The sequence below is a fragment of the Candoia aspera genome, chromosome 2, assembly GCF_035149785.1.
Source record: "Candoia aspera isolate rCanAsp1 chromosome 2, rCanAsp1.hap2, whole genome shotgun sequence".
Lineage (NCBI taxonomy): Eukaryota > Metazoa > Chordata > Lepidosauria > Squamata > Boidae > Candoia > Candoia aspera.
Genome location: NC_086154.1, coordinates 50,435,354 through 50,462,767, shown reverse-complemented (window position 1 = coordinate 50,462,767; position 27,414 = coordinate 50,435,354). Strand labels below are relative to the sequence as shown.

Genomic DNA, 27,414 nt, shown 5'->3' with positions numbered 1-27,414 from the left:
TTGTCATGTGTGCCATTGCGCTGATGACTTTAGCTCAACGGCACTCATGACATACTGCCCCCTTTTCGAATAGTGTTCTCCCCCGGTTTTCTTGGTTTTCCCCGTGGAGCTGTCAAAACGCCACATTTTTTTTTTTTTTTTTCAAAGTTCCCGCCGGAGTAGTTGTCGCCCCTCCCTTTGCTCCTCCCTCTACCACGTGCCTTCACAGGGTGTGTCCATGGTGCGCATGCTCGGGTTCTGACCTGGCTTGCGCATGCTCCAACCACACCCTGTTTGTTTGGCTCAGTTCAGCGAGGCGAGAGGCGTGGCTGGTCGGGTGCTGCTCAGCTCCAGGTAGGGCCCTTCTTTTCTTATTTAGAGTGCGTCGCCTTTGTTGTGTCTCCTGGGCGTTGCCCCCAGGTTGCCCTGTTGACTTGCTTGCCACTCCCCCGCGGCCGGGGGGCGGGGGGAGGGTGCTGGCGATCGTTTGTCACCACCCCGTGGGCCCGGGGCGGGGGGAGTGAGTCCCGGGGGGGGGAAGGTCCACCCAAGTCGCGGGCTTGGGGGGGGCCCTTTCCCTTGGGGCACGGGAGGCGGGGGGGGCCTGCGCGGGGGGGGTTGGTTTTGCTGACCTTGATTGCGGTTTGTCGGGGTATGCCCGGTGAAATGCTCTGGTCAGGTCAGGCGCGTTAACGTTGTGCGCCGCCACCCATTCCGGGTGGGGGAAGTGTTTCCACCTGACCAGATAGTGTAGAGTTCCTCGTTGCTTGCGGGAGTCGAGGATGTCCCTGATCTCGAAGTGGTGTTGCCCGTCGATCATTAGCGGTGCGGGCTGTGGCGTGCTTGGGTGCCATCGGGAGGTGGTTGCCGGTTTTAGGAGGCTGGTATGGAACACCGGGTGGAGTCTCCGGAGGTTGTGTGGCAGGTCCAGGCGTATTGCTACCGGGTTCACTATTTGCGTGACTCGGAACGGCCCGATGTACTTAGGCCCCAGTTTTTTCGAGGGTTGGGTTGACTTTAGGAACTTGGTGGAGAGATAGGCCATATCCCCCGCCTGGAACGTCGGTTGTTGGTGCCGGTGCTTGTCGGCCTGCTCTTTGTAAGCAGCCTGTGCCTCCTTCAGCGCCGCCGTGATTACTGGCCATGCTTCCGCGATCTTCCGTCCCCAGTCGCTGGCGTCCACCTGTGGTTCCGGGGGTTGAGGTAGCTCCGGTATGGGGACGAAGTCGCGCCCCGAGACTACTTCGAACGGGGTTTTCCCCGTGCTCGTGTGGACGGCGTTGTTGTATGCGACTTCGGCGAACGGGAGCAGTTCAGCCCAGTCGTCTTGGTGGTAGTTCGTATATGATCGTATAAATTGCTCTAAGGTGGCATTAAGAACCTCAGTGGCTCCGTCCGTCTGCGGATGCCAAGCCGTAGATAGGGCCTGTTGGGTCCCCGTCAGCTTCAGGAAGGCCCGCCAGAATTTGGAGGTGAACTGTGTGCCCCTGTCGGTCACCACACGTGCGGGACATCCGTGTAGCCTGTACACGTGGATGAGGAAGAGTTTGGCTAGTTGTTGTGAGGATGGGACCGACGTGCAGGGGATGAAGTGGGCCTGCTTTGAGAAGTAGTCCTTCACCACCCAAATGGCCGTTTTCTTCTGGCTGGGTGGGAGGTCCACTATAAAATCCATAGAGATTTCCTCCCATGGGCGGGAGGGTTCTGCCACCTGTTGCAATAGCCCCGCGGGTTTGCCTGGTGCCCGTTTGGCCCTAGCGCACGTTGGGCAGGACGCCACGTAGGTTTTTACGTCTCGCCTGAGCGCGGGCCACCAGAATTGGCGCCGTGTTAGGTGTAGGGTCTTGAGGAACCCAAAGTGTCCCGCTTGCTTGGCGTCGTGTGACCTATGCAAGATCGCCTGGCGTTGCGAGTCCGGGACGTAGATTCTGCCTTCCCCCCATGCCAGGTCTTGCGCCATCGTTACCTTGTCGGGGTTTGCCAGGAACCAGGGGTCGGTTTTGAGGGCGGCGGCGAGGTCCGTGCGCATTCCCCCTGGTAGTTGCGGTTGGCTTCTTTCCGTCGCCGGTTGTCCCGCCGTCGGCTGCGCCGTAGCGTCGAGCTGCCTCCGTGCGCCGCTTCGGGTGGTCACGGCCATTCCCAGTTGCGAGGCGGATAGGACCGTCCCAATGGTGTCTGGGGCGGGCTCTTCGTCTTGGGGCAGCCGGGAGAGGGCGTCGGCCAGGAAGTTCTTCTTGCCCGGCATGAACTTCAGCTGGAAATCAAAGCGGCTGAAGAATTGGGCCCATCGGACCTGTTTTGGGCTAAGGCGTCTAGGCGTTCGTAGGGCCTCGAGGTTCCGGTGGTCCGTCCAGACCTCGAATGGTTGGGTGGCTCCCTCGAGTAGGTGACGCCATGTCTCTAGTGCCGATTTCACCGCGAAGGCTTCTTTCTCCCAGACGTGCCATCGCCTCTCTGTCTCGGAGAACTTCCTTGACAGGTAGGCGCATGGTTTCAGGAGCCCCGTGGAGTCTTTTTGTAGCAGGATGGCTCCCAGGGAGAAGTCTGAGGCGTCGGCTTGGACCACGAACGGCCGTTCTGGGTCCGGGTGTGCGAGGATTGGCTCCGTCGTGAACAGCGCTTTCAGCTTGTCGAATGCGGTCTGGCACGCGGGAGTCCAATTCAGCACTGTGCCTGGGTTCTTGGCGCGTCGGGTGTCCCCCACCCCTTTGGTTTTGAGGAGGTCCGTTAAGGGGAGGGCTATCTCAGCGAACCCCCGGGCGAAGGACCTGTAGAAATTCGCGAATCCCAGGAAGCTCTGTAGTTGCCGTCTGTTGCGGGGCCGCTCCCAGTTTAGCACCGCTTCGACTTTTGCGGGGTCCATTTCGATGCCGTCCCCGGAGATTCGATACCCCAAATAGTCTAGGCGCTCTTTGTGAAACTCGCACTTTGTAGGCTTTGCATAGAGCTGCGCCCTTCTGAGCTTGTCGAGGACTTGCCTGACTAAGGTTACGTGTTCCTCGTGTGTTTTTGTGTAAATGAGGACGTCGTCGATGTAGACCAGGACCCCTTTAAACAGATGTTCATGCAGTACCTCATTGATGAGCTGCATGAACACCCCAGGGGCCCCCGCGAGTCCGAAGGGCAGTACCTTGTACTGGAAGGCGCCTAGGGGGCAGTTAAACGCCGTCTTCCATTCGTCCCCCTCCCTGATTCGGATGCGATAGTACGCCTCGCGAAGGTCCAATTTGGAAAAGACTTTGCCCGTGGAGAGGTGGGCGAGCATGTCCTTTACCAGGGGTAAGGGGTATTTGTTGGACAGGGAAGCCGCGTTTAGGCCCCGGTAGTCGGTGCAGAGCCGTAGGGTCCCGTCTTTCTTCTCCCGGAATAAGACGGGGGCTCCGACCGGTGAGCATGCTGGCTCTATGAATCCCCTGTCTAGGTTTTTATCGATGAACTCCCGGAGGGTTGCCATCTCCTTCGGGGTCATCGAATAGATCTTTGGTCTAGGTAGGGGGACGTCGGGCAGTAGGTCGATCCGGCAATCCGTCTTGCGGTGGGGGGGTAGTTGGTCTGCCTCTGCCTCTCCGAAGACCTCGGAGAAGTCGGCGTATTGTTCTGGTAGGTCTGCTGTGGTAGCGGCGTTGTCTTGTGTGGTCGCCTCCGCTCGTCCTACCGTGGGGTTGCTTTTGCCAGCTGGTGCTGGTGCTCGATACTCGCCGTCGCCGAATGTGAAGGTGCGGGTCGCCCAGTTGATCCGCGGGTTGTTTTTCGCGAGCCATGGCATCCCCAGGACTGCAATGGGCCGTCCGATGGGCGTGACTACGAACGATGTGCGCTCGGTGTGAGTGCCCATTTGCAGGGTGACCTGCTCGGTTTGTAGCGTGGCTGGTTTCCCTCCCGCTGTAGAGCCGTCCAGCTGGTGGAATGCCAGCGGCGTGGGGAGGGGGAAGCAGCGGAGGTCGAGTTTGGCGACTAGGTCGGGGTGGATGAGGTTTTTTGAGCACCCCGAGTCCACTAGTGCCGCGGCCGTGGTGGCTCCGTTGCCGGCAGAGAGTTGGATTGCTGCCAATATTACGGAGCTTTTGTCGTTTCGTTGAGGTGGTCCGCGTTGCTGTCCCACCGCCTGCCTCGCCACGCGTCTCAGAGCAGGCGGGGAGCATTTCCCGCCGGCTGGTCGGGGTCGGTATTGTCCCCTTCCCCCCAGTACGCGTCCCAGCCCTCTTCCGGTGTCGCTGTGGCCACGGTCATTCGGCGGTGAGGGGGCGGCCCCGGGTTGGGTGGTTTGGGGCTAATTTTCGGGGCGGGCTTGGGCGCGCTGGTCGGCGGTCGGTTGGCGAAGCAATCCGCCGTCTTGTGCCCTAATTTGCCACACCTCCCGCAGGGCTCCCGGTTGAACCTCTTTTTTGGGTATATGGGGCCGGCCATCCCCCCGTGTGGTGCGGGTACCTTTTTCCCGACATAGTTTGTGTCTTCCGTGGTTGTCATAAGGAAGGTGCGGTGCGCGTGTTCGGCTCTCCCCGCGAGGTGGATCCACCCGTGTAACGTTTCTGGGTCGTCGCGGTAGAGGGCCCATTGGAGAACGTCGCGGTTGAGCCCCCTTTTGAAGATTTCCAGCAGGGTGGTCTCAGACCAGTCGCAGACCTTTCCCGCGAGGGCTTTGAACTCCAGGGCGTAGTCAGGGACCGTGCGTGTGCCCTGTTTAAGTCTCTGGAGTGCGCTTTTCGCCCGTACTTTAGCTAGGGGGTCTTCGAAGTAGTTTTTCATCTCTTTGATGAAAGCAGGGAAGGTGGCGAGGGCGGGGGAGCTGGACTCGTACAGTTGGACGTACCAGTCCGCCGCCCTGTCTTGGAGTTTGATCGCCACGGCGGCGATCTTGTCGGCCTCGGAGTCATAGGAGTGTCCGTGCCTCCCCATGAACTCCCTAGCGTTGGTAATGAAAAACGAGAGTTTTGAGGGGGTCCCATCGAAGAAGATGGGGAAGTCCTTTGGGGCCCGGGCGTTTTGTGCGGCCCCGCCTCTCGCTTCCCGGGGTGTGGTGTCGGCCGCCTGTGCCGTCTGCTGGCTCTCCGCTGGCCCGTGTGGGTTCGGTGCTTCGCTCGGGGTGTGGGCTTGTGCGGGGACGTCGTTGGGTGGCGTGGGGGGCATAAGCGCCTGGAGCATGGTCCGGAGTTCCGTCAGCTGAGCCCGCATGGCCGCGAGTTCAGCTCGTGCCTCCTCGTCCACAGCCCGCGCCGCCGCTGGGGCCGGTTCCGTTGGCGCGTCCTCGGGGGTGGGTTGCCGGTGGGGTTCATCGTCCCTCCGCCGCGGGTCCGCTTCCTCCTCCGTCTGATGGGTGTCTCCGTCGTCCTCCTCCGTGTTGAGCACCGTGGGGCTGTCGCTCCACGCCCGTTGCTGGGGTGCGATGTGGGGCGCGGGGTCCTCCGCTGGTTTCGGAAGTCGTGCTGCTCCCTCCCGCGGTCGGGTTACCTCCGTCGCCATCTCCCCTTGGGGTTGGAGCTGAGGCTCGGGTCGGGTGGGGTGGGCGTCCATGGCTCCGGGAGTCCGCGGTGCCTCTGGCCTCGGTCGGTCCTCCTCTGTCTCTTGCCGCGCGGCTCGCCCTCCTTGCCCGCGCCGTTCCGGCCTCATCTTGCTGGTCTTCTCGCCGTCTACTCCTCCCGCGGCTCGTTGTCGTCCGGTGGGGCTCGGCGAGGCTGAGTTTATGACTCTCAGCTTTATGTCATGCGCTGCCTACCTCTGAATAACGTTCAGACGCTGGTTTGCAAAGCAGGTTCTGGTTTATTTCAGGGTAGGTACAACGTTGGTAGAAAAAAGCTGAGAGTGACAGGAGCGCGCCGGTGCGGGGTTTAAATACCCCGCGCCGGTCAGCGCCCCCTCGCTCACGGTCACGTCACCCCCCTTTGTCCCATGCGTTGCCCTGCCATTGGTTGAGGGTTTCCAGGGTCGCCCATCCTCAGGTTTCCATTCTTCTGCTGATTGCTTTCAGCTGGGCGATCCCCGTTGTATTGCCGCTGATGGCTTGGGTGGTTCCGTGATTCGTTTAGCTATTGTTTGTTAGCCGTTAGTCGTTGTGGGTTGATGGCTACTTAACTTGTGCCCCTTCACTTATTTCCTTGTCATTGTCATGTGTGCCATTGCGCTGATGACTTTAGCTCAACGGCACTCATGACACCTATCTACCTCCTCTTTAAGAAACTATGCTCTGCTGGACTAGCCAAAGGAAAAAATGATGGCAGAAAATATGGGGAGCCTCCTGGAAGTCTTTAGCACCTTCAATTGATGTGTCACTTTTTTATACAACAATACTCAAATTACTACAGGACTGCCTAGGGTAGCACAGACACTTAATAGGAGAAGCACAAAGGTTCTTGAGAACCTTTAATATCCCACGGCATCCATCAGCATAAATATTTTTTCCTGAGTTAAAGTTTGTTGTATTAATACAGATTTTGAAAATTTACATCAACCTCAACTCCAGGGCAGAGGAAGAAGTGGTAGCAGTATTCTGTTAGAACCTGATCATGACCAAATGTGTTGTTCCACAAACATCCTGATGTGAAGTCCAGGGATGAACCTGGACACTTGCTAGTGTACTGTCCCCACTACTGCTCAGCTAGCTCCCTCCCTGAGCTCCTTAACTTAATTGGTGGGCTGGTGGTTGATTGCCCAGGCTGTGTATACTGGGGGGTTTCAATACTATGACTTAGAGCAGGGCTCAGGGGAGTTCAGAAGTTCATGACTGTCATGATAACCATGGCACTGACCCATGTAGAGGGCCACATACTGCATATAGCATTCATCTCATAGCAGCTAGAATAACTCGTGAGGATGGAGCATGTTAACATCAGCCTGCTGATACAGTCAGATCTCTGTGTAGTCATTTTGCAATTCATGGTCACCACTGACCTGCACTGGGGAGATAAGCCCATTAACCTGATCTGTCCCAGGCACCATTATGGTTCTGAACTTGGGGAATTCACCAGTGATTGAATGGGCAACTCAGGGGGAGTTTGGTTGAAGTCTGGAATATAGAAATACTTAGGCTGCTCATTAGGATTGCTCCCAAGGGGCCTTTCTGAGGACACTCATTCAGGAAGGCTATTTGGTTTACTGAGGTGCTCTGGGAGATGAAGCATTTAAAAAGATGCCTAGAGCTACACTGGTGAAAACATGAAGAGTGAAGATAACCAGATATACTGTATATTGAGCCCAAGTTCCAGCCTTCACCTTGCAGTAAGTGCAGCAAAAACATCAATAGTTTTCTGTGTTTATTGCATCCTCAGAGTGCTGGCTGGCAGCATTACAGAAGATGACACAAGTCCTTTGGTGCTCTGGGACTCTGGAGAATCTTCCTGCTGGTCTTTATGAACAGTTTGTTAAGCATTTGGAGGACAAAATTGTTCATATTCATTCTGATCTGGATGCTGGATGAACAGGATCGCAAGAGATGATAGAGGTAACATCTCGCAACACCATCTCTGGCTCTTTCAAGCCTGCAACGCCTGAGAAAGTTGACAGGGTCCTCTGTGAGAATGAGCTCAGCCATCTGTAAATTAGATGCTTGCTCTTTTTGGGTAATAAAGGGGGACAGCAGAGGACATGATGGCATGGGACCAGGAGGTAATAAATGCATACTTGGGGGAGGGGGGAATACCACTGGCCTTGAAGAAGACAGTAGTGCACCCTCTCCTCAAAAAGCCAAATCTGGACCTAGCTATTTTGGGTAACTACTGACTATTTTTCAACTTACCATTCCTTGGTAAGGCTAAGAAAGTGATTGGGCTCCAACAACAAAGGATTCTAGATGAATGGGTTATATGGATCCCTTTCAGTCAGGATTCAGGCCTAGACATGGAACCAAGACCATACTGGTCACTTATGTGGGTGACCTGCTGTGAATTTGGAGGGAGGAGGTGCACTTCTCTCTCAGCAATGTTTGATATCATTGACTGTAGTGTCCTTTCCTATTGTTGTGAGGTTTGGGGATTGGAGGCACTTTTTTGCAGTAGTTTCTACTCCTTCCTGGTTTCAACTGGTATTCCTGTGGGAGGAGAGGATGAGCCCTTTGGCAGTCCAATATGGGATGCCCTGGGTATAGAGGACTATGGAGATACATTTGGAGAAAGTATGTGGCCAACATTAGAAAAGCGTGCAAGTCTAGAAAGACAGGAGGGGGTTAGGAAGAAACTCAAGATTACCCCCACTTGATTCTCTTTGGTGTAAGAGGGAGGGCAAACAAACTCAGTCAGGCTTTCAGGATTGATGTCAACCCTTCAAGATAGGCCAGGTCAGGAAACAGAGACTGCATGAACTACTAGAACTCTATTGCCACAGGGTATAATACCACAATGTTGCCAGAAATGAGAGGGACCTTCTCAGCAGGGAGGGTGTGTGTGTGTCAGGTTTGCCAATCTGTTATGCTAACCCTCCAAAATGAACGTTATACCTCACACCACTATGGCAACCAGTGTCATGCCAAACCTGGCACCTCAAAAAAGTTGAAAATGGCTTACTTTTTGGACAGTTTTCAAAGTTGAAGTTTGAATAGGGCACTTTCTGCATTGGTTCAGCACAGTTTTGACTCTTTGCTTGTTTGAAAGCTGCTGCTATATTGCTTTCCTCATCCCTACTACCTCTACCTTTAAAAAGGTACAGGGAAAATATTTTCAAACTGCATTTCAGTGAAACTGAAGAAGTTTCAGTGCTTCCCATTGATAGTCTATGGACACATCTTTTTTTTTTTCAAATTGAATCTTGAGGTGCCAAGTATACCAAATTGGTTTGCCCTTAAATGTTGAATTTCCGTTTCAAATTGTGCTGTCTTTGAATCTCCAGTTGGAATCAAAACAGGTGTACAATTGGCTATAGAGAGCCAAAATCAGTGCTCTTAACCTAGGAAATGTGCCTGTCTGGAGGGGGGAACAAGAGAAAAATGCACATGTCCCATCAGGGACAATTTTGGACATTGGTGTAAGTAGAGAGGCCATCACCATGTTTTCTCTGTTCACTTGCAGGAGTAGCAGATTTTAATGCTGGGTACAAACTCAAACCATTCCTTGGGTATGGCCTGCTAGAGCTTTTGTAAAGGTTGCCACTAAAATCTAACTTCTAATGGGAAAGAATTTAAAAATTATTAACTACATGAAGAAGAAGAATTTAATTGCATTTAATTAAATGTTAATTACATGTATGCTTAAATGAAATTAAACTTGTTTCTTGTCCTGGCTGATGTCATGCCATTACCCACTTTGAATCCCCTTGTAAGTCTTCAAGAAAACTTACAAAGTCAAAAAATACAAGTAATTCCAAATGGCTTTTGCAATTACAGGAAAATGTATTTAAGTCTCATGTATATATGACTCTATAAACTGTTTTAGGCTTTTGGACTTATTGGGAGTTTTCATTCTAGATATGAGTCAACAAATCCAGCACAGTAACTTCAGGGAATACAGGGCGATTTCCCACTAAGGCAGGGCCAGCCTGCAAATTTAAAAGCAGCAGCAGCAATAACAACAACCTCTATTGCTCTGAAATAATACCCCCCCCCCAAAAAAAACCTATTGAGGATCATTTACTAACATATGTAGTCCCATCTATTTTTTCCTTGAACTTTAGCACTTTAGTTTTCCAAACTAACTGTGGTCATATCTCAATGTGCAAAGTATTCCTTTAGCACACTGAACAGTATGAAGAAGGCAGCTTCTAGTCTGCTAACTATCATCACCACCAAGTGGCAGAATTCACTACTACTGGCTGATTATCTCTTCTCAGGCACAAGATAAAGTAAAGGAGAATTATTATATTCACATCAACATGCAGATATATGATCTGTTTCAATTTAACATCATACCCTTACTGAGCATTTTAAAGAGCACTAATTTCAACAGAAGGATTATTTTATTTTCTATTAAAAACAAATGACATAAACAGTCTACTCAAATATTGTAACTGTTATTAAATAGGTCACACAAGTGCCATTATGAATATTGATAATATTGCAGTAGATCCAGAAGGCTGATGACTAGCTGAAGATGCTTAAGAATTCTGTAACTACAGCCACTGTCCTCTTTCAGTGAGTGGCAGGATTCAGGGGGAGAGAAAGCTAGACATTTCTTTGTCCCCAGGGAGCCCAGTGCACCAGTACATCCTAAAAGACTGTAAAAGTACATTTTCCCGATTGGGGCGGGGTTGAACCCAACACTCAGAAAGTCCTTAGAGAACTGAAACCAGTAAGAGAAAGTTGGCTGCAAAAATGCAGGTAGAGCCGGAGGGATCAATAGACAATGCTTCTGGAGAGGAAAAAGGCACATGTCTATTCATATGCAGATTTACACAGACTTAATAAAGTGATCAGTTACCAGGCAGAAACGCAACTGATTAACTAGCAACAGTTTCTATTATCAGATGGCAGCCCTAATTATAAAGAGGTCTGGTACAGCTGAATTAGGCAGAGCAGTTTAGCCTAGAGCTACATGGGGATTTTCATGTGAGAAGCAGAGTCTGGTATCTGAGCAAGTGAGTATTTGAAGCAGTCCTTAAGGCCTCTGCAGTAGAGCGTGCAGATTGCTATGGTTCACATGGTTTACAGCGTCTGCTTGCACGTGCAGCAAATGGCATTTAAAGAAAGTACAGCAAATTAGGGCTAACAGTATAGGTTTCATAAATCAGATATATGTTAAAGCTTTGTATTAGAAAAGGCAAGGCATAACCTTTACTAATGGCAAAAAATGCTTTAGTAAGTAAATTGGGAGGAGGAAATATTGACTAGTACATGACTTGTCTAAAGCAGTTTCTCCCTCTCCCACATGGACACTCGCACGTACACACACACACACACACACACACAGCCCCATCGAACAAAGCACTCTGACATCTGCTTTAATGAGGCATCAGTTTCACAACTGCTTACCCCTGCAGATGTGCTGCTGCTGCTGTCTGTTCCTGGCATAGATTCCATGGAGCTGGTGCTCACTATCTGATTAAGAGAAAGCCAAAAACACATCAAAACAAAATCAGTCCTGAAATTAGATTCAAAGGTTTCAAGAAAGTAATAGAAAGATAACTCTAAATAAAAATATTCTAAATACTCTAAATAAAAATAACCTTTCACAACTCAGTCCCATAACCACCTGTGTTAGCCCAAGTACGTTGAGAAAGATTATAATTACTGTGTCAGCACAACATCCTACTTCCTGGTATTCTCCTGACATTTGCAATTGATCTAGAATGGCCAACTGGCATTATTAGGACTATGTAACAGTGTGGTAGAAAGGTATTTGAGGATACCTAGAATTTGTATGAATTATTGATATAAAAATATGTGAAAGGCATTTTAACTATTATAGATTTTTGTGACTTTTCATGTATATTTATTGAGGAAAATGATCCAAAGCTACATATTTGGGTGTGACAAAAGTATGTTAACCTTTGCTTTCAGTTGACTGGTATGCCTCCCTTGGGAAGCAATAACTGCAACTAAATAAAGGAATGAATATGTTTTTGACTCCTTTGTTTAACTGGGTTCTCTTTATCTAGTTTTAGGATTTGTGTGGAGAATAGATCACATTTTAGGTCATATTTATGCAGAAATATGGAAAATTCAAAAGGGTTCAAAAACTTTTAAGCACCACCGTATGTATGTATTAACAATAACTTAGAATAACTTTGGCATAGCATCTCGCCAGAGATCTGTGTTGCTCTCCCTTGATGATATTTCAAAAGCCTTTGAAAACTTAGCTGTTTTTCCAGGCCTTGGCATGGAGTGTTTGTTGAGCCTGTAGCAGTTTTTGTTTGGTGTCTTATCATGGATGTACATTTTTTCTCTATTTTATTGTGCTTTACTTTTTAAAGTGTAGGCTGCCTAGAGTCACTTGGAATCAGGCAGCTGCTAACATTAATTAACTAATTAATTAATTAAACAAACTTTATTTAGTATACCCATTTCTTATATTTTACCCTTTTATTTCAGTATCTACCCTGCAGGTGGAATCCTGACCTGCCAAGAGACCCCAGTGAACATCTGAATAGGTATTGTAACCAAACTCTTCAGTCAGTACTGTTAGCTGTGTGACATTGCATATCTGCCATATCATATCATATCATATCATATCATATCATATCATATCATATCATATATCATATCATATATTTTAAATGCTTGGATTACTTACGGATGAATCTGGGAAATGGTCATCTTCTTGAGAAAAGGAGTTATTAAAAGCCCTAAATGTTTCACTATTCTGTTTATGTTTTTCAATTGTTGCTTGAATGACCTGTGGTAGTTTCAAAGAAGAGTAATAAGTAAAAACAATTTTCAGTAAAGTCTTATACCAAAAACAAAACACACAATATTTTCCTTAAATTATCACTGTTGATAAGATGTCAACTGCTTAACAATTTTACCTTTCAAACTAAGAATTATAGATAAAAAAAATATTCAGAAAACAGAGTGACTTTTAGATAGTGAGGGGCTAAGAATTTTTTTGCTAATTGAATACAGGAACCCTGTCTCTATCTGAATTGTTTAGTGGGAAGAATAAGACAGATAATGGATCTTGAAGGAGGACACAGATGAGATTGTAACTCAGAAAGTATTTCCATTCTAACATGTTATGTTGTATTACTGAAATAGAGTATATACCAGGCTACCAATAGAGATGGTTAGAAAAATGCAGTTAGTGCAAAATACGATTTCATGAGTTTTAACTGAAACCAGGTATTGTGAATGCATCTTGCCTGTTCTGAAAAACAAAAAAACTCAACAGTTTTTGACATATTCCAAATTTCAAGAGTGTGGACTTCACCTGTGATGGAATGCCCAACAGACTCTGGTAAAGTGAAGGAAGAAAAAGTCCCATGACAAAAGGGACACTTCAGCTCAGAGGAGGGGGAAGCGTGAGAAAGGGAGAAACTCTGCCTTAATTACACTAGGTAAAGTTGACTGGGATAATTGCTTTGTCAGGCTTTCAAGGTTCTGTTACATTATTCTACTAGCAATAAAGATATTGCCAGAAATCCACATAGTTCTCATTTCAGGAGTTTGCCAGACTCTCAGGCCTTGACATCAACTCCCCAGAACTCCAGCCAGTATACCATGGTTGAGAATTCTGGGAAATGAAATCTCCACGGGGGCAGGGGGATCCCATGCTGGCAAAGTTTACATATTTAAATATAATATTATCTATCTACCTCACATCATGCACACAGAGTAGAGAGCCAGTTTGGCCTAGTGGTTAAAGCACTGGACTAGGAATGGGAAAACCCAAGTTCTAGTCCTGCCTTAAGCATGTAAGGAAGGAATAGTCTATATAAAACTTAACTTGCTCAGAAAGATTTACTCTGAAATGAAACAAAGGGAAAACCTTGATAAAATAAATAGATATTACCTGAATCCAATCTTTCTTTTCCTCTTCTGTCCTATAAAATGAGAACAAAGGGTGTTTGCCTTCCTTTTCATAATTTCAATACTCTGATAACCAGAGAGAAAGATTTTAATATATGGAATTGTTTTAATACTTGGAATGGGATAAGCTAGGGAACAAAACTTCTGGGTCTGCTGTCCAGCCTTTCACACCATGTTATTCCATTCCAGCCAGCTAGTCTGAAATCTCACTTTCTTCCCCCTCTTGTACCTCTTTACTTCAAGGTTCTGGAAGACCATGAAACAAAGAATTCCAGAGACTTTCTGTCCCACTGTGTTTTCACTCAGAAATAATGCTAGCTGTTCAGGTAACCTCCACCTTAGAGTGCTCTGTGCATACTATACTGTCACCTCCTCAGCTTCCTTCTACTCTTCATCTTTTCCAACGAGCCAGACAAAACTGGCTCCATGGGAGGCATGCCTTCAAGGCAGAAGCATTTGGAAGCACCTAGTTGCTTCATTGGTTCTTTGTCTGTCTTGTTGAAATTGCACACGAGGAACAAAAAAGCCTCAAGAGGGACCCACTATTTCAAAGGGCTCCATTGAAGCATCTTCTTGGGGCTTTCCAGAAGGAAAAGTGAGGAGTGGGCAAAGCAAGTTCCCCAGTGCTTTCTTTCCCTTCCTCTCTCATGAACGGAGATGAAAGATGGAAGGCAAAGCCATTTCCCTGACAGTTGATGCTTCAAACATTTCTTATTCCTTGTAGTGGGGTCACCCCAGGAGCTACACATTCTCAGTGAGAAGGATTTAATCCTGGCTCAATCCTATTCTCCACTTTTGCTTAAGTGAACAGCAATCATTCTTTGCTGTTATTGAACGTAAGATTATGATAGTTAATTGTCTAAACAAACATAATATAAATGAAACTCATCAACTATTTTCCTTTTAATATTTTTAAACATTATACCAGAATTTTATGATGGGAAAGGTCCTGTTCAAAATAAATAATTATATTTAGGAGGGGGGAAAAATCTGTACCTGGCTTGTAGTTCCAAGGATCTTTTCTTTCCGGTTATTGAAAAAGTATGAGCCACATTTTGCTTGACAATTTCCTGGACCTAGAAAACGGAATTAGTATTTCGGCATTTTTTTAGTATTTAATCCTAATCACTATTAGACAAATCTATGTATCCTCTCAACAGGAGAAATTCGTTCGGAAATGAATTCATTGCTAAAAATAAAACAGTAACTAAATTATTTTATGTTAAACAAGTCTTGAAATACATATATCAGAAAATAAAACCAAAAGAATCAGATACAAACCTGCAGTCCTGCAATATCAATCTTTTCACGAACACTGAATTTCTGGCCTATCAATCTCAGTTTTGGAACACAGTATAACACCATGCTGTTAAACTGCAAATAACAAAAAAAAAAGTCTTTGTTATGTAGTTATGCTGAAGATAATGTAGCTTTCCCTGCATCATAAAACATGGTTATGCTAAATAGATACAGTATACTTCTTCACAGATGTACTTCATTGTATACTTTTGGGGGACATACATTCCATTCCTTGGATCTTGTCTTTCCTTACCACTTTCCTTTAGGGCATGTCCGTGCATGTACTTAGTTATTATTTTATTGTTTATTTATTGCATTTATGTCCCACTTTTCTCTAGGACTTCAAGGCCACTCACATGGGTCTCCCCAATTTATTTTGATAATAACAACAGCCCTACCAGAGAGAATGATCAGCCCAGAGTCCCCCAGTGAGGTCCATGGTTGAATGGAAACACAAATGTGGTCCAAACTGCAACACTACACTAAACTGCTCCCTTAAAGGTATTCCCAGGCGGATTCTTAAAACAGAAGAATTTGTTTGAAAGCATCATTGATGTAGAAGCAGATAACTGTACCAACATTGTCTTGTCCCATCTTATCCATACTGGAAGCTTGATATATTTAGATAGTGCAGGATAGCAAACTCCAGAATTGCTCAGTTATGCTTCCTTATCTCTCACTGACAACATCTCCTATTTAAATAGCCTCTTTATTGTACTTAATAAATCCAAATTTAAGTTTTATATTCTTGTGAACAGATATATAATCTCACAGTAGAGGATTCAGGGACAATAAGGTATATTGCTGTATTGTATACAACAATACAAAAATTGCATGAGAGAGTTTTTAGATATAAAAACAGGGAAAGCCTTAGAGATTATTTGTAGGTTCCTAACACAGAGAAATTATAGCCTGTCTGGTGCTAAAGTTGCACAAGGATTGATTTTGCCTGTGAGTTGTCTGAACACATCAGACCACAAACCACAGTTTATATTACAGCAAAAAACTCGAAATTTAACAGCATGGATTGAAATTGTTTTACAAATTACACCTTGTTTTACCCCTGGTTTGACATTATGTCTGAAGGTGGAATTCTGGCTTATTCTTAGTGTGTTTTTGTCCCCTTACCAAGATTCTCACCAACTGAACAAAGGTAAGGTAAGCACAGCTAAAAAGGCACAGCTTCTCAGGCTAAACAACATTTGCTAAACAGCATTGCTTGTTCTCTCAGGATTCTCTCTAGTAGCAGTATTCACATTCAAACACATAAGGAATCACATGAACCTTCACATATACATTGGTAAAAAACCCAACAATTAACACACACACATATACACACTCACAAAGACTAAAGAAAAAAAAGCCCAACATATACTGTTCCTAGAAAGTTTGGGACACGATCTGAATACTGATAACACCAAGTGGACTGTTCATGAAAGAATGAAAGCCATCTAAGAGGGGCAGAAATACTGTTTAAAGGTTACTGATATATGGAGTCCTTGGTGCTCTCTGAGCCTTGTTGTTTTCTTGCAGACGTTTCATTGCCAGACTAGGCAACATCTTCAGTGCAAAGAGGGAGTGGGCCTTGCTCTCAGTTTATATACTGTGGCTTGCCCTGTTGTGTTGGTAGGAGTGTTGTTCTCTCCTTGGGAGTTCTTTGATTGGGCTGTTGTTTGCTGCTTGGTTGATTGCCTGAGTTTGCTTCAATTAGTTACTGATATAGTTTGCTGAATATGGGCAGGTTTGCCAAGGATTGATTAACCTTATCAAAGGAGCTTGTGTGGACAGAGTAAAAGATTTTATTCCAAAGAAACCAAGTGACTCACCAGAAATAAATACCTATCCTGTGCTGTGCCATTCTTTGCTGACAGTTTTTGAATATGACCCTCTTTAATCAATTCATTGGCAGGATTAACAATATCTTCTTCTCCACCAAGACGTTCATACACTTCTAACAACTTGTGCATCTTTTCCTAGAGGAACAAAAGAAATACAAATTTGCCAACTAGTCTTTGTTAATTTATTATAAACACTCTATAAGAGAAGATAATTCCATCACTTAATAAAAAAATATAATTAGGTATTAAATAATTATTATCATCCTTAATTTTATATTCTTGTGTTAAATAAGTAATCAGAGCAGCTTTTCTAATGATAGGAAAACTTCAGACACAATCATAGCAGCGGGGGCTTCTTTACACACCTGTCATGAGTACTGATGGCGAGCAGGAGGGGGCCTCTATCCAGGGGGGAAAACGCATGCGTAGTACTGAGGAATTAAGCAGCCATTCAAAGAGACACAGATCAGACCCGCCTTAACTTTTGGGGTTTATCTGTCTGGGTTTTTCCCACGCTGCTTCAGTTTGTTAGGATTCTGTTTATGTAGCAGTAATAAACACTAGAGACCTACTCCTCGTCTCAGCGTGATTCCTGACTGTTAGGACATCAATCCTAACAAACTCCTACTCCCATTGAAAGAGGGAGGAACAAAGATAAATAAAGGAGAGACATTTGGAAAATGTCTTTGGAAAACCAGGAAATTCGGCAAGCCATCCAACAACTCGCAGCAGCCCTGCAACAACACCAACAAGTAGATCTCCAGATCAACACATTACAAGCAGCCATGCTACAGCAGTTACAACAACCAGCTCCGATTAACCCACAACTGGTGCCAGCAGCAGCAGCAGCAGCTCCGCCAGTAGTCTTGAGATCCCAGGGCAGTCTACCAGAGAAGTTTGGAGGAGAGGCAGGACAGTTGAGAACCTTTCTCACACAGTGCACAATGTTTTTCAACAGCAGACTGGCAGAGTTTCCAACAGACAGAACCAGAGTCACCTTCATTTTAAGTCTGCTAAAGGGCCCAGCAGCCAAATGGGCTATTCCCATGGTGGAGAACAACGATCCAATTCTCAACGACTACCAGAACTTTTTGGCAGGGTTCCGAGCACACTTTGACGACCCGCTCAGAGAGGTCACTGCCAACCTGGAAATTCGGAAGCTCGAGCAAGGCAACAAGGGAGTGGGAATCTACATTGCTGATTTCAAGCTGTTAGCAGGAGATCTGGACTGGAATGAGAGTGCCTTGAAAGACCAATTCAAACAGGGGCTGGATGAAGAAATTAAAAATGAATTAGTGCGCCAGGGAACACCAGCTACCCTAGAAGCTTTATATCAGTTGTCTGTGGTCATAGATGCCAGACTAGAAGAGCTCAGACAGATGCAGCCGGGGAGAGGCAGGGGCCTCAGGGTGCTTCCAGGATTTCCAGCTTTCTCCACAGCATCTCCTTACTCAGGACCAGAGGAGCCGATGCAGATCGGGGTGAGCAGGAGGCTTACTTCCAAGGCTGAGAGACAGAGAAGGAGAGAGAGAGCCCTCTGTTTCTACTGTGGAGTCCAGGGGCACATGGTGAGAGCTTGCCCAGCGAGAAGCCAAGCAAATTCCGTAAGAGCCCCAGGGCAAGCAGCAGAACCAAGAGCCACCTCCACCTCGACTTCCAACCAGGGAAACTCCGTCGGTCTCCCTCCACAGAGGTCAGCAGGGAGACCATCAATCAATTAAGAAGGGCTCATTCTGAGGATTCCAGGCAATCCTTTTACTACTTACCAGTCATAAGGCACGTAAACCCAGAGCACCAGGTCAAGCTAGAGGCCCTTGTGGATTCCGGAGCTTCCACCAATTTTATTGATGTACAGACCGTACAAGACTTCAACATCCCGACCATAGAATTGCCACGTCCCATAGAAGTGGAGACCATTGACGGCCAGCCCCTCAAGGCAGGGCCGATTAGAAGGTTCACAGAACCTGTGCAACTAACAACGGGAGACCACACTGAGTGGATCCAACTTTATGTTACGGCATCACTTAATGTGCCTATAGTCCTGGGCACACCTTGGCTGAAGATCCACAACCCATTGTTGAACTGGACTACGGGAGCAGTCTCCTTCCCAGCTAAGGAATGCCAGCACCACAAGATTCAAGCCGCTCTCCTCTCTCCAGCAACCAATGCAGTCACGGAAGCAGGGGGGGTCCAGTTGCCAGCCAAGTATGCAGATTTCGCAGACGTTTTCAGCGAACAAGAGGCCACAGCACTATCCCCCGACAGGGACTGTGTTTGCACCATTGAGTTGATACCAGGAGCCAAGATTCCAGCAAGGAAACAATATCCCATGTCTCCAAAGGAACTAGCCACCTTAAAGGATTACTTGGATTCTAATCTCCAAAAGGGTTTCATCTGACCATCTACTTCCCCAGCATCTGCTCTTACCTTCTTTGTACCAAAGAAGCCTGACCCATTGGCACTGGCAAACCAGGAGGCACCCATGAGAGTGGTCCACGATTTCAGTTCCCTCAATAAACTCACAATAAAAGAAAATTATCCCATGCCGCTAATATCTGATCTGCTGGATCCCTTACAGAAAGCACACATTTTTACTAGGTTGGACCTCAGGAATGCGTACAATCTGATCCGGATGAAAGAGGGGCATGAATATCTGACTGTCTTCGACACCAGGTTTGGTAAATTTGAGTACCTTGTTTTGCCCTTTGGCTTGTCTAATGCAGGAGCCATATTTTCCCGATTTATGAATCAAATTTTCTCTGATTTACTAGATAAGTATCTGGTCATTTATCTAGATGACATATTAATATTCTCTGAGGATGCTACAACTCATGTAACCCATGTACATAATGTCTTACAAAGACTGAGAGAGAACAAGCTGTTCGCCAAGCTAGAGAAATGTGCCTTTGATTTAACTGAATTACATTTCCTGGGCTATAAAATATCAACAGAAGGCATATCCATGGATCCTTCTAAGGTCCAGGCAATTCTCTCTTGGCAACCCCCCCAAAATGTGAAAGATGTACAAAGGTTCCTAGGGTTCTGCAATTTTTACAGGAGGTTCATAAAATAATTTAGTGACAGGGCTAAACCCCTCACACAGCTTTTGAAGAAGGGATCAAAATTCATTTGGGGAGAGAGGGAGCAAGCAGCATTCCAAGAATTCAAGCAACTCTTTGCATCCCAGCCGCTGTTAAAACACCCTGATCCCACGAAGCAATTCATAATGCATTCAGATGCTTCCGATATTGCCATTGGGGCGGTGTTATTGCAATATACAAACAAAACCGAGAATACATTGCTTCCTTGTGCCTTTTTTTCACGCATGCTCTCACCAGCAGAGAGAAACTATGATGTTTTTAACAAGGAGTTGCTAGCAATTAAAGCAGCATCCCAAGAGTGGAGGCACTGGCTAGAAGGTGCAGCCTTTCCTGTGAAAGTCTGCACCGATCACAAGAATTTACAGCTTCTACAAAACGCCAGATCCCTCACCCCACACCAAATCAGATGGAGCCAGTTTTTCTCTGGTTTCAATTTTGTTATTTCTTATGTTCCCGGGGCACAGAACTGTTTGGCAGATGCCCTGTCTCAATCCATTCAGGCAACCCCCGCTACTCACCAGGAGGTGAGTCTATGAGGGGGAACCAGACAGAGATTTTAGCAGCAGGCAGACAAGCAGAGGACCTATTTACAAGAGTCAGAGCTCAGCAGCAACAGGACCCATATGCCAGGGCCAGGATGGATGACCTCCAGAGGGCCCCGCAAGACACTGCCTCGCCATTCAATGTGGAGGCAGGAATCCTCTGGCATAGCGGGCGATTATACATTCCCCCCTCATTGAGGGAAGAAGTACTGAGACTTTGCCATGACCACCAAATGGCAGGCCACGGAGGTGTTTTCAAAACTCTCCATAGAGCTCTGAGAGACTACTGGTGGCCTAAGATGACTGCAGACATAAAGGGCTACGTGGCTTCTTGTCATACCTGTAGATGAGCCAAGCCTCTCCCAGGGAAGCCCACAGGACTCTTGCAACCCCTACCCACCCCTAGTCAGCCTTGGGATACAATCTCCATGGATTTCATCACTGATTTACCCCCGGTCCAGGGGCTGACTTCCATACTAGTGGTGGTGGACCTTTTCACTAAAATGGTGCATTTTATTCCTTGCGAGGGCCTCCCATCTGCGCAAGCCACAGCGCAGTTGTTCATGGACCATGTTTTTAGGTATAGAGGCATGGTAAATCACTTGGTGAGTGACAGAGGCCCTCAGTTCACTTCCAAGTTCTGGAGGGCACTTTTCCAGTCATTAGGGATCCAGATCCACCTATCATCATCGCATCATCTGGCTAGTAATGGGCAAGCTGAGAAAATTAACCAATGGTTACAGCAGTATCTCAGGTGTTACACCACTTATCAGCAAGACAATTGGCCAGCCCTGCTCCCCATGGCAGAATTTACTTATAACAACTCTGTGCAATCCTCTACCAAGATGTCTCCTTTCCAAGCACTCTACGGGGTTAACCCTCGGGTGTTGCCCACCTCCTCCCAGCAGGGAACTGTTCCAGCCGTGGCTGATTTTCTTAAAGAGCAACAAGCCACACAGGAGTTGTTAAAGGAGCAGCTGAACAGGGCAAAGAGTGCTTACAAGAGAGCTGCAGATGCTCACAGACAAGAGGGGCCAGCGATTGCGGTAGGAGACAAAGTGTGGCTCTCTACCAAGTTTTTGACCTCTACCAGACCCTCCAAGAAGTTGGACTCTAAGTTTGTGGGCCCTTTCACTGTGGTACAGCAGATAAATCCAGTGGCTTATCGTTTACAGCTACCAGCATCCATAAAAATCCATCCAGTCTTTCACAGAGCCTTGCTAGCCAAAGACCCTCCCCCAAGTACCTTGCAATCACAAATGCCCCCCCTCCAGTAATTGTGGAGGGGGAGGAAGAATACAAAGTTGAGGAAATTCTGGACTCTAGGAGGAGGAGAAGGGGCATCCAATATTTCATACACTAGAAAGGGTACCCTGAGGAAGAGCGCACGTGGGAGAATGCCAGAGATGTGCATGCACCAACACTGGTTCATCGATTCCATCAGCTTTTCCCTCACAAACCCAAGCCTCGCACTCTACCAGAGATTCCTCACTTGGCTGAGCAAGCAGAGGAATCCCAAGCAGAGGAGTTCGTAAGTTTGCAGTTTCTACCCCCGCCTGAAGCCTTGACACCAGTAACAGAGGAGGGGGGGGGAACCACAGCCCTCCACCTCGGGCTTGCATTTCCCAGGGGTGGGGGGGACGACTCTTCTAATTATCTAGCTATTTTCCAGCAGCAGCCACCTGGGCCAGAACTGTTATCAGACCTGGAGAGCAGCACTGATTCGTCCTTGGAGGAGTTTTCCTTTGAAGACTTTCCATCCTTGCCCAGTTCCCGTGGGACCTTAGAAGGAGACATAGACTCTTATCAAACCTCTGGAAGGGAGGGGGCTGAAATGGAATGTGAATCTGGAGGGGAGGGTGATGTCATGAGTACTGATGGCGAGCAGGAGGGGGCCCCTATCCAGGGGGGAAAACGCATGCGTAGTACTGAGGAATTAAGCAGCCATTCAAAGAGACACAGATCAGACCTGCCTTAACTTTTGGGGTTTATCTGTCTGGGTTTTCCCACGCTTCTTCAGTTTGTTAGGATTCTGTCTAATGTAGCAGTAATAAACACTAGAGACCTACTCCTCGTCTCAGCATGATTCCTGACTGTTAGGACAACACTACTTTCTTTTAATGTCACACAGTCACCTAGGAAGTCTGGAATGAAACCCGCATGCCCTGCAAAGAATTAAAGCTATATGCCCTGCTGCAGTAGTAAAATGCCTGCAGTAATAAAGGCACCCAGGACATTTTCTACATTCAATATAGTGAGATAAAAGATGTCTCAGCCACTTTATACAGTGAATAAGAATAATCTCTGCTGTCTGCCTTTGTGATTTTTTTTAATGGATTCTTTGGTTCTCAATACCTTTCTCTTTATCTCTCTTCTTTCATTTTTATCTTCATTTTGCAGCTACAGGTGACATTTTGGCACAGTATTAATAATTATCAACTTGAATCTGACCTCTCAACCAGTTTCTATTTACCTTTTAGCAACATAAAATCGATCTATGAACACCAGCTTAACACAATTCTGCTTTAGTGGCTTTCTGTACAACTAACATTTAGAATTCCAAAATCTGCCTGTGCACCAAGCAATAGAAACAAGCCTCAAATAAATTAAATAAATAAGATAACATATGGCACTGAAATAATAATCTAGGAATCCTTCAACTGAGAAAATGGTTTTAATACACTATTTTTATTTCTTAAATAGCGAAGCATTTTGAGGGAGAGTTGAGGACTAATGCAAGTCTGCAAGCTAAATTTAATAAGAAGCAATATGAAATTAAAGAAGTGAATTTATACTATCATTATACTTTATATCTTCTATATACTGTCAACAGAAAGTGGAATGTCTTGCATAAAACACAGATAGATAGAAAGACAGACAGAATCTGTATCTAATAATTATAAATATAAAGGTACAATAGTGGAGTCCTTGGTGCTCTCTGAGCCTTGTTGTTTTCTTGCAGACGTTTCATTGCCAGACTAGGCAACATCTTCAGTGCGAAGAGGGAGTGGGCCTTGCTCTCAGTTTATATACCATGGCTTGCCCTGCTTGTGTTGGTGGGGGTGTTGTTCTCTCCTTGGGAGTTCTTTGATTGGGCTGTTGTTTGCTGCTTGGTTGATTGCCTGAGTTAATAGTTCCTCGATTAGGGTGTCTTGTGCTGTTTGATGGTTCATCTGGTGTTAACATAGCTAAAGAGCTTACAAAGAAACTCAGACACCCACAGAGGAGAGTGAACATTCAATCAACTCCCCACTACAGTGCCTCCAGAAAATCAAAAACCTAAGAATAGAAGATGAGATCATGGTATCATTCAACATTACAGCTCTCTTCACATCCATAGACCTGACACTAGCAAAAGAATCCATGGCTGCAGTTCTGTGCAACACACCTGACCTAGCCAAATACACCAAAATAGAAATACCCAGGATAATGGACCTCATCAACCTCTGCCTTACAACCTACTTTCAGTTTGATGGAGAAATATAACAACAGATCAAAGGAACACCCATGGGATCACCAATTTCAGGACTTATAGCAGAGATCGTAATGCAGCGTCTGGAAAGGATAGCACTCCCACACATACAACCCAAAGTATGGATCCGGTATGTAGATGACACTTTCATCATAATACAAAAGAAACAACTGGAAGAAACCCACAAAACAATCAATAACATCTTTAAGGAACTAAAATTCACCGGGGAGGAAGAAAACAACAACAACTCACTACCATTCCTGGACATCCTCATCAGTAGAGGAAATGATGGTAAGTTAGAAACACAAGTCCACAGGAAAACTACCCACACCAACCAAGTGCTCCACTACCAAAGTAACAATCCAACCTCCCAAGGCCCTGGACCATGTGTGAGGGTATTCTCACCAAACTTGTATATGGCTGGACAGCAGAACTTATTCGGGGATATACTGTACTCACTGAAAAATTGTCTGCTCATATACAATATGTACCATTTGGAATCTATCCATCTGTTATATCAATAGTAGTTTCCAATTGACTGCTGTTATATTTTTCATAGCTTGTAAGACCTTCAATCATGAACACACATTTGAAAAAGCATCAGTACAGTTAAAGGGAGTAAATCACAGGAGTATCTTTACTTGTCACTATGAAAATGAGCCCCCAGATGAATGACTCATGCATCCAAACATTTAATATCTGGTGTAATTTTTGTTCTTCAGTGGGATCTTAAGACCTCATAAAATCAGGCATAAGCCATAGTATGGGGGCTTAGAACATCATGGCAATGCTAATGACTCTCCTACGATTGGGCAAGAGTAAATGCAAAGTAGAGTTGCCACCAATATGCCTCCTCCTGCTGCCTCTCTCCTTCAGTCTCCCAAATGTCAGCACCACAGCTCACTCAGTGCTACCTTCCTCCTCCTCTTTCTCCTTCCTCTCCCCTTTGGAATGTTGCCCAGCCTGTCAAGGATGCTCTCACACAGCAAAGCAAAGCTCAATGGCCTAGCCAGTATTTTGGAGATGGTGGAGAGGACAGGGAAGAAGAGGAGGAGAGGCCATGGGGAACAGTAAGAAGGAAAAGACAGGGCTCTGCATAGAGGAAGTAGCAGAGCTGGCTGGCCAGCCACTGCCAAGATGGTTGGGATATGAGCCAGGCGAAGGTGAGCCTGGAAAACCATTGCCTGCTTATTAGAATATATGGAAAAAAGACCTGATAGCAAAAGAAATTTCTGAGAGTAACCATATAAGTAATTTATAATGAGTAGTGAGAAAAAACGTCCCACAAAGCACACACAGAGATGTTAAATATAAAAGCACATTAGTTATATTTTAGTCTGATAAATATTACAAAGTTTCAGTGAGCGTGAAAAGCATTATTAAGCATTAATGGAAAAAAAAACAATGCTTCAAGAAAGCATCTCAGTTAATGGTTCAGATGATGTTTGTGTTACATGGTTTCTACTCACCATCTTTCGGATGGCTGCATTTGAATGGTTTGCTGCAGTAGAAATGAGCTCCAGTGATTCTGCAATATAGACAGTAGCAATTACACATTCTGAAGGTTGTTATTGGTTAACAGTACAGTTTTTATTTCCCTGGGATATCCAATCTGACTCCAAAACTGCAATCTTGCGAACTCACTTCTCCCTGTACCACATCTATGCCTTTTAGGGTCAATGTGAATATAAGTCTTCCAGTGTCAGCCTCACTGATAAAAAGGAGATCAGTAACACAATGTGCAGTATTATCCAGCAAAAGAAAATTATATATACTCAAATCTCAAAACACAGTAAACTGTTTACTGTGCATGATATACATTTGTCTCTTAATTGGCAACTGGGATTAATATGGGTTGTTCAATATGCAAATCCAACTCATGCTCCTCTAGGCCACTAAAAAAAAAAGCATACTTCATTGACGCATACTTACTGAACATTTAGAATTGCACATAATCCTACATCCTTAAACAGAAAATGGTCAGTTCCTTAAAACGTCAGTTTTGACCCATGGATTATTTAACTGAGTTTATTTCTATTTAATAAAAGGTAAATTTTATGTTTGAGTGCACAACCTGACACTAGTTGAGATTATTGAGGTGACCCTGAATCGTGATTTAGCATTCTGTGCACATATATGAATCTTTTCTTTGATAAGCTGAAGGCACTGGAGGCCTCCTTTTCAGTGAGGTGAAAACCGTAAGGGAGATATTGTTTCAGTTATTTTAGTAACCTAAAGGAAATTGCCCAGATTTAATAGGCAGTATTGTACCATGGAAACCTGGTCCATTATATATAGGGTCAGTGTGGTATAGCAGATAGGGTGTTGGAGTAGGACCAGGGGACTCCAGGTATAGTTCCCCCCTCAGATATATTTCCTCACTAGGTGACTTCGGACCAGTCACCCTCAATCAGCCCACCATACCACACAGGCATGCTGTGGTGAAAATTTAGAGAGTGCTATAGACCACCTTGAGCTATGGAAATATAAGTTGTAAAATCAAACATCAAACATAGTAGAAGGGCTAAAGGTAGTCTCCATTACATAAAGCTGAACTCCTAGTGATTATACAGATATACCCACTAGTTTTCTTAGCAACAGTATAGAAATGACTTGTAATTACCTTCTTCCAGAAGTTTTTTTTTTTACTTCTTAGTCTAGCCTATAGCCCTGATGTTTCCAGGTAACCTCCCAGGTCTGACCCTGCTTAATTTTTTGAGATAAGGCAAAGTTGGCTAGGCTTGTGGAGCCACCTCTGCAAATAACTTACAAATAACCTAACATGGGCCTGCAGCCAAGGATGTGGGCATTCAATGCATCTGAACAGATAAATTCATCCCCACTTCCTCACAGCACCTGGCAAAGTGTTCTGTATGATTTTTTTTTAATATACAGCAATCCTGTTCAAGTCTCAACCTAGAAACCTAGGACTCATGTAAGATTATATTCCAATTCTAGTTGATCTCTCATATAGTTTTACCTATTCTGAACTCACTCTCCAGTCATTTTACCTTTTGGTTCATCAAACCTTACATTAACTATCTCTGAAAGCATCATCTCAGATCTCAGTGTACTCCAGAAATCTATTTCTCTGTGTCCATGAAAATATATAATTCCACCCCAGCAGGAACATTTCCTTCTTTCACCTAAGTTGGATACTGGACCATTTGGCTTCTTCAGCTATTAGAAATATCAGGAAATATTATTTGCCAATAACCCAACTCAACTAATTGATACTAGAAGCTTCACTCCTAAAAGCACAATGGAATATAGTGACAGAAACAGACTTCTGTGCTGTACTAGATATATGCTACAAGCTGTATGTAACAAATTAAAGGCTCTGAATTCTTGGTTTTATGGGTTTTATACTCCAAAGTAATTAGGACTGTGTGTTTGTGTGTGGTCAAATTGTAAAAACAGTGAGAAGTTTTAATTGTTAGAGTTTCAGTACATACAAGGTACTTTATGGATAGTCACCATTCACACTTGAAATGTATCTTTACTTAGCAGCGACTTGCTTCCAATGACATGGATAAAAACTGCACTTACTTTCAGCATCTTTCCTATCTGGTGATTCCCCAGGAAGTTTTTTAAGATAATCCTTCAGGAGAAGCTCATAGCGTGGAATTCTCTGAACAGGTTCTAACATATGATGTTGCAATGTCAGATTTCCACATATTTCTTGTTTCTGAAATGCAAAAAAGATATATTGCTCTAGCTCACTGAAAGGAAAAAAAGCCATGGTCATGTACTTAAACTACTGAATGATCTAGTTATTTTTTTGTATTTTGTTGTTTTTATG

At 45.5% G+C, this 27,414-nt stretch overlaps 1 protein-coding gene across 1 annotated transcript in view; it reads right to left on the bottom strand.

Annotated features, from left to right (window-relative positions):
* Positions 1–27,414, bottom strand: part of FGD3 (FYVE, RhoGEF and PH domain containing 3) — a 56,658-nt gene that overhangs the window by 15,446 nt on the left and 13,798 nt on the right. Inside the window, exons 6-13 of the mRNA XM_063291787.1 lie at positions 27,162–27,300; positions 25,082–25,140; positions 16,486–16,632; positions 14,642–14,734; positions 14,357–14,436; positions 13,344–13,374; positions 12,129–12,230; positions 10,868–10,933 (exon numbers count right to left, since the gene is read on the bottom strand). Of these exons, the coding sequence (XP_063147857.1) occupies positions 10,868–10,933; positions 12,129–12,230; positions 13,344–13,374; positions 14,357–14,436; positions 14,642–14,734; positions 16,486–16,632; positions 25,082–25,140; positions 27,162–27,300 (717 nt within the window). The remainder of the gene's footprint in view (positions 1–10,867; positions 10,934–12,128; positions 12,231–13,343; positions 13,375–14,356; positions 14,437–14,641; positions 14,735–16,485; positions 16,633–25,081; positions 25,141–27,161; positions 27,301–27,414) is intronic.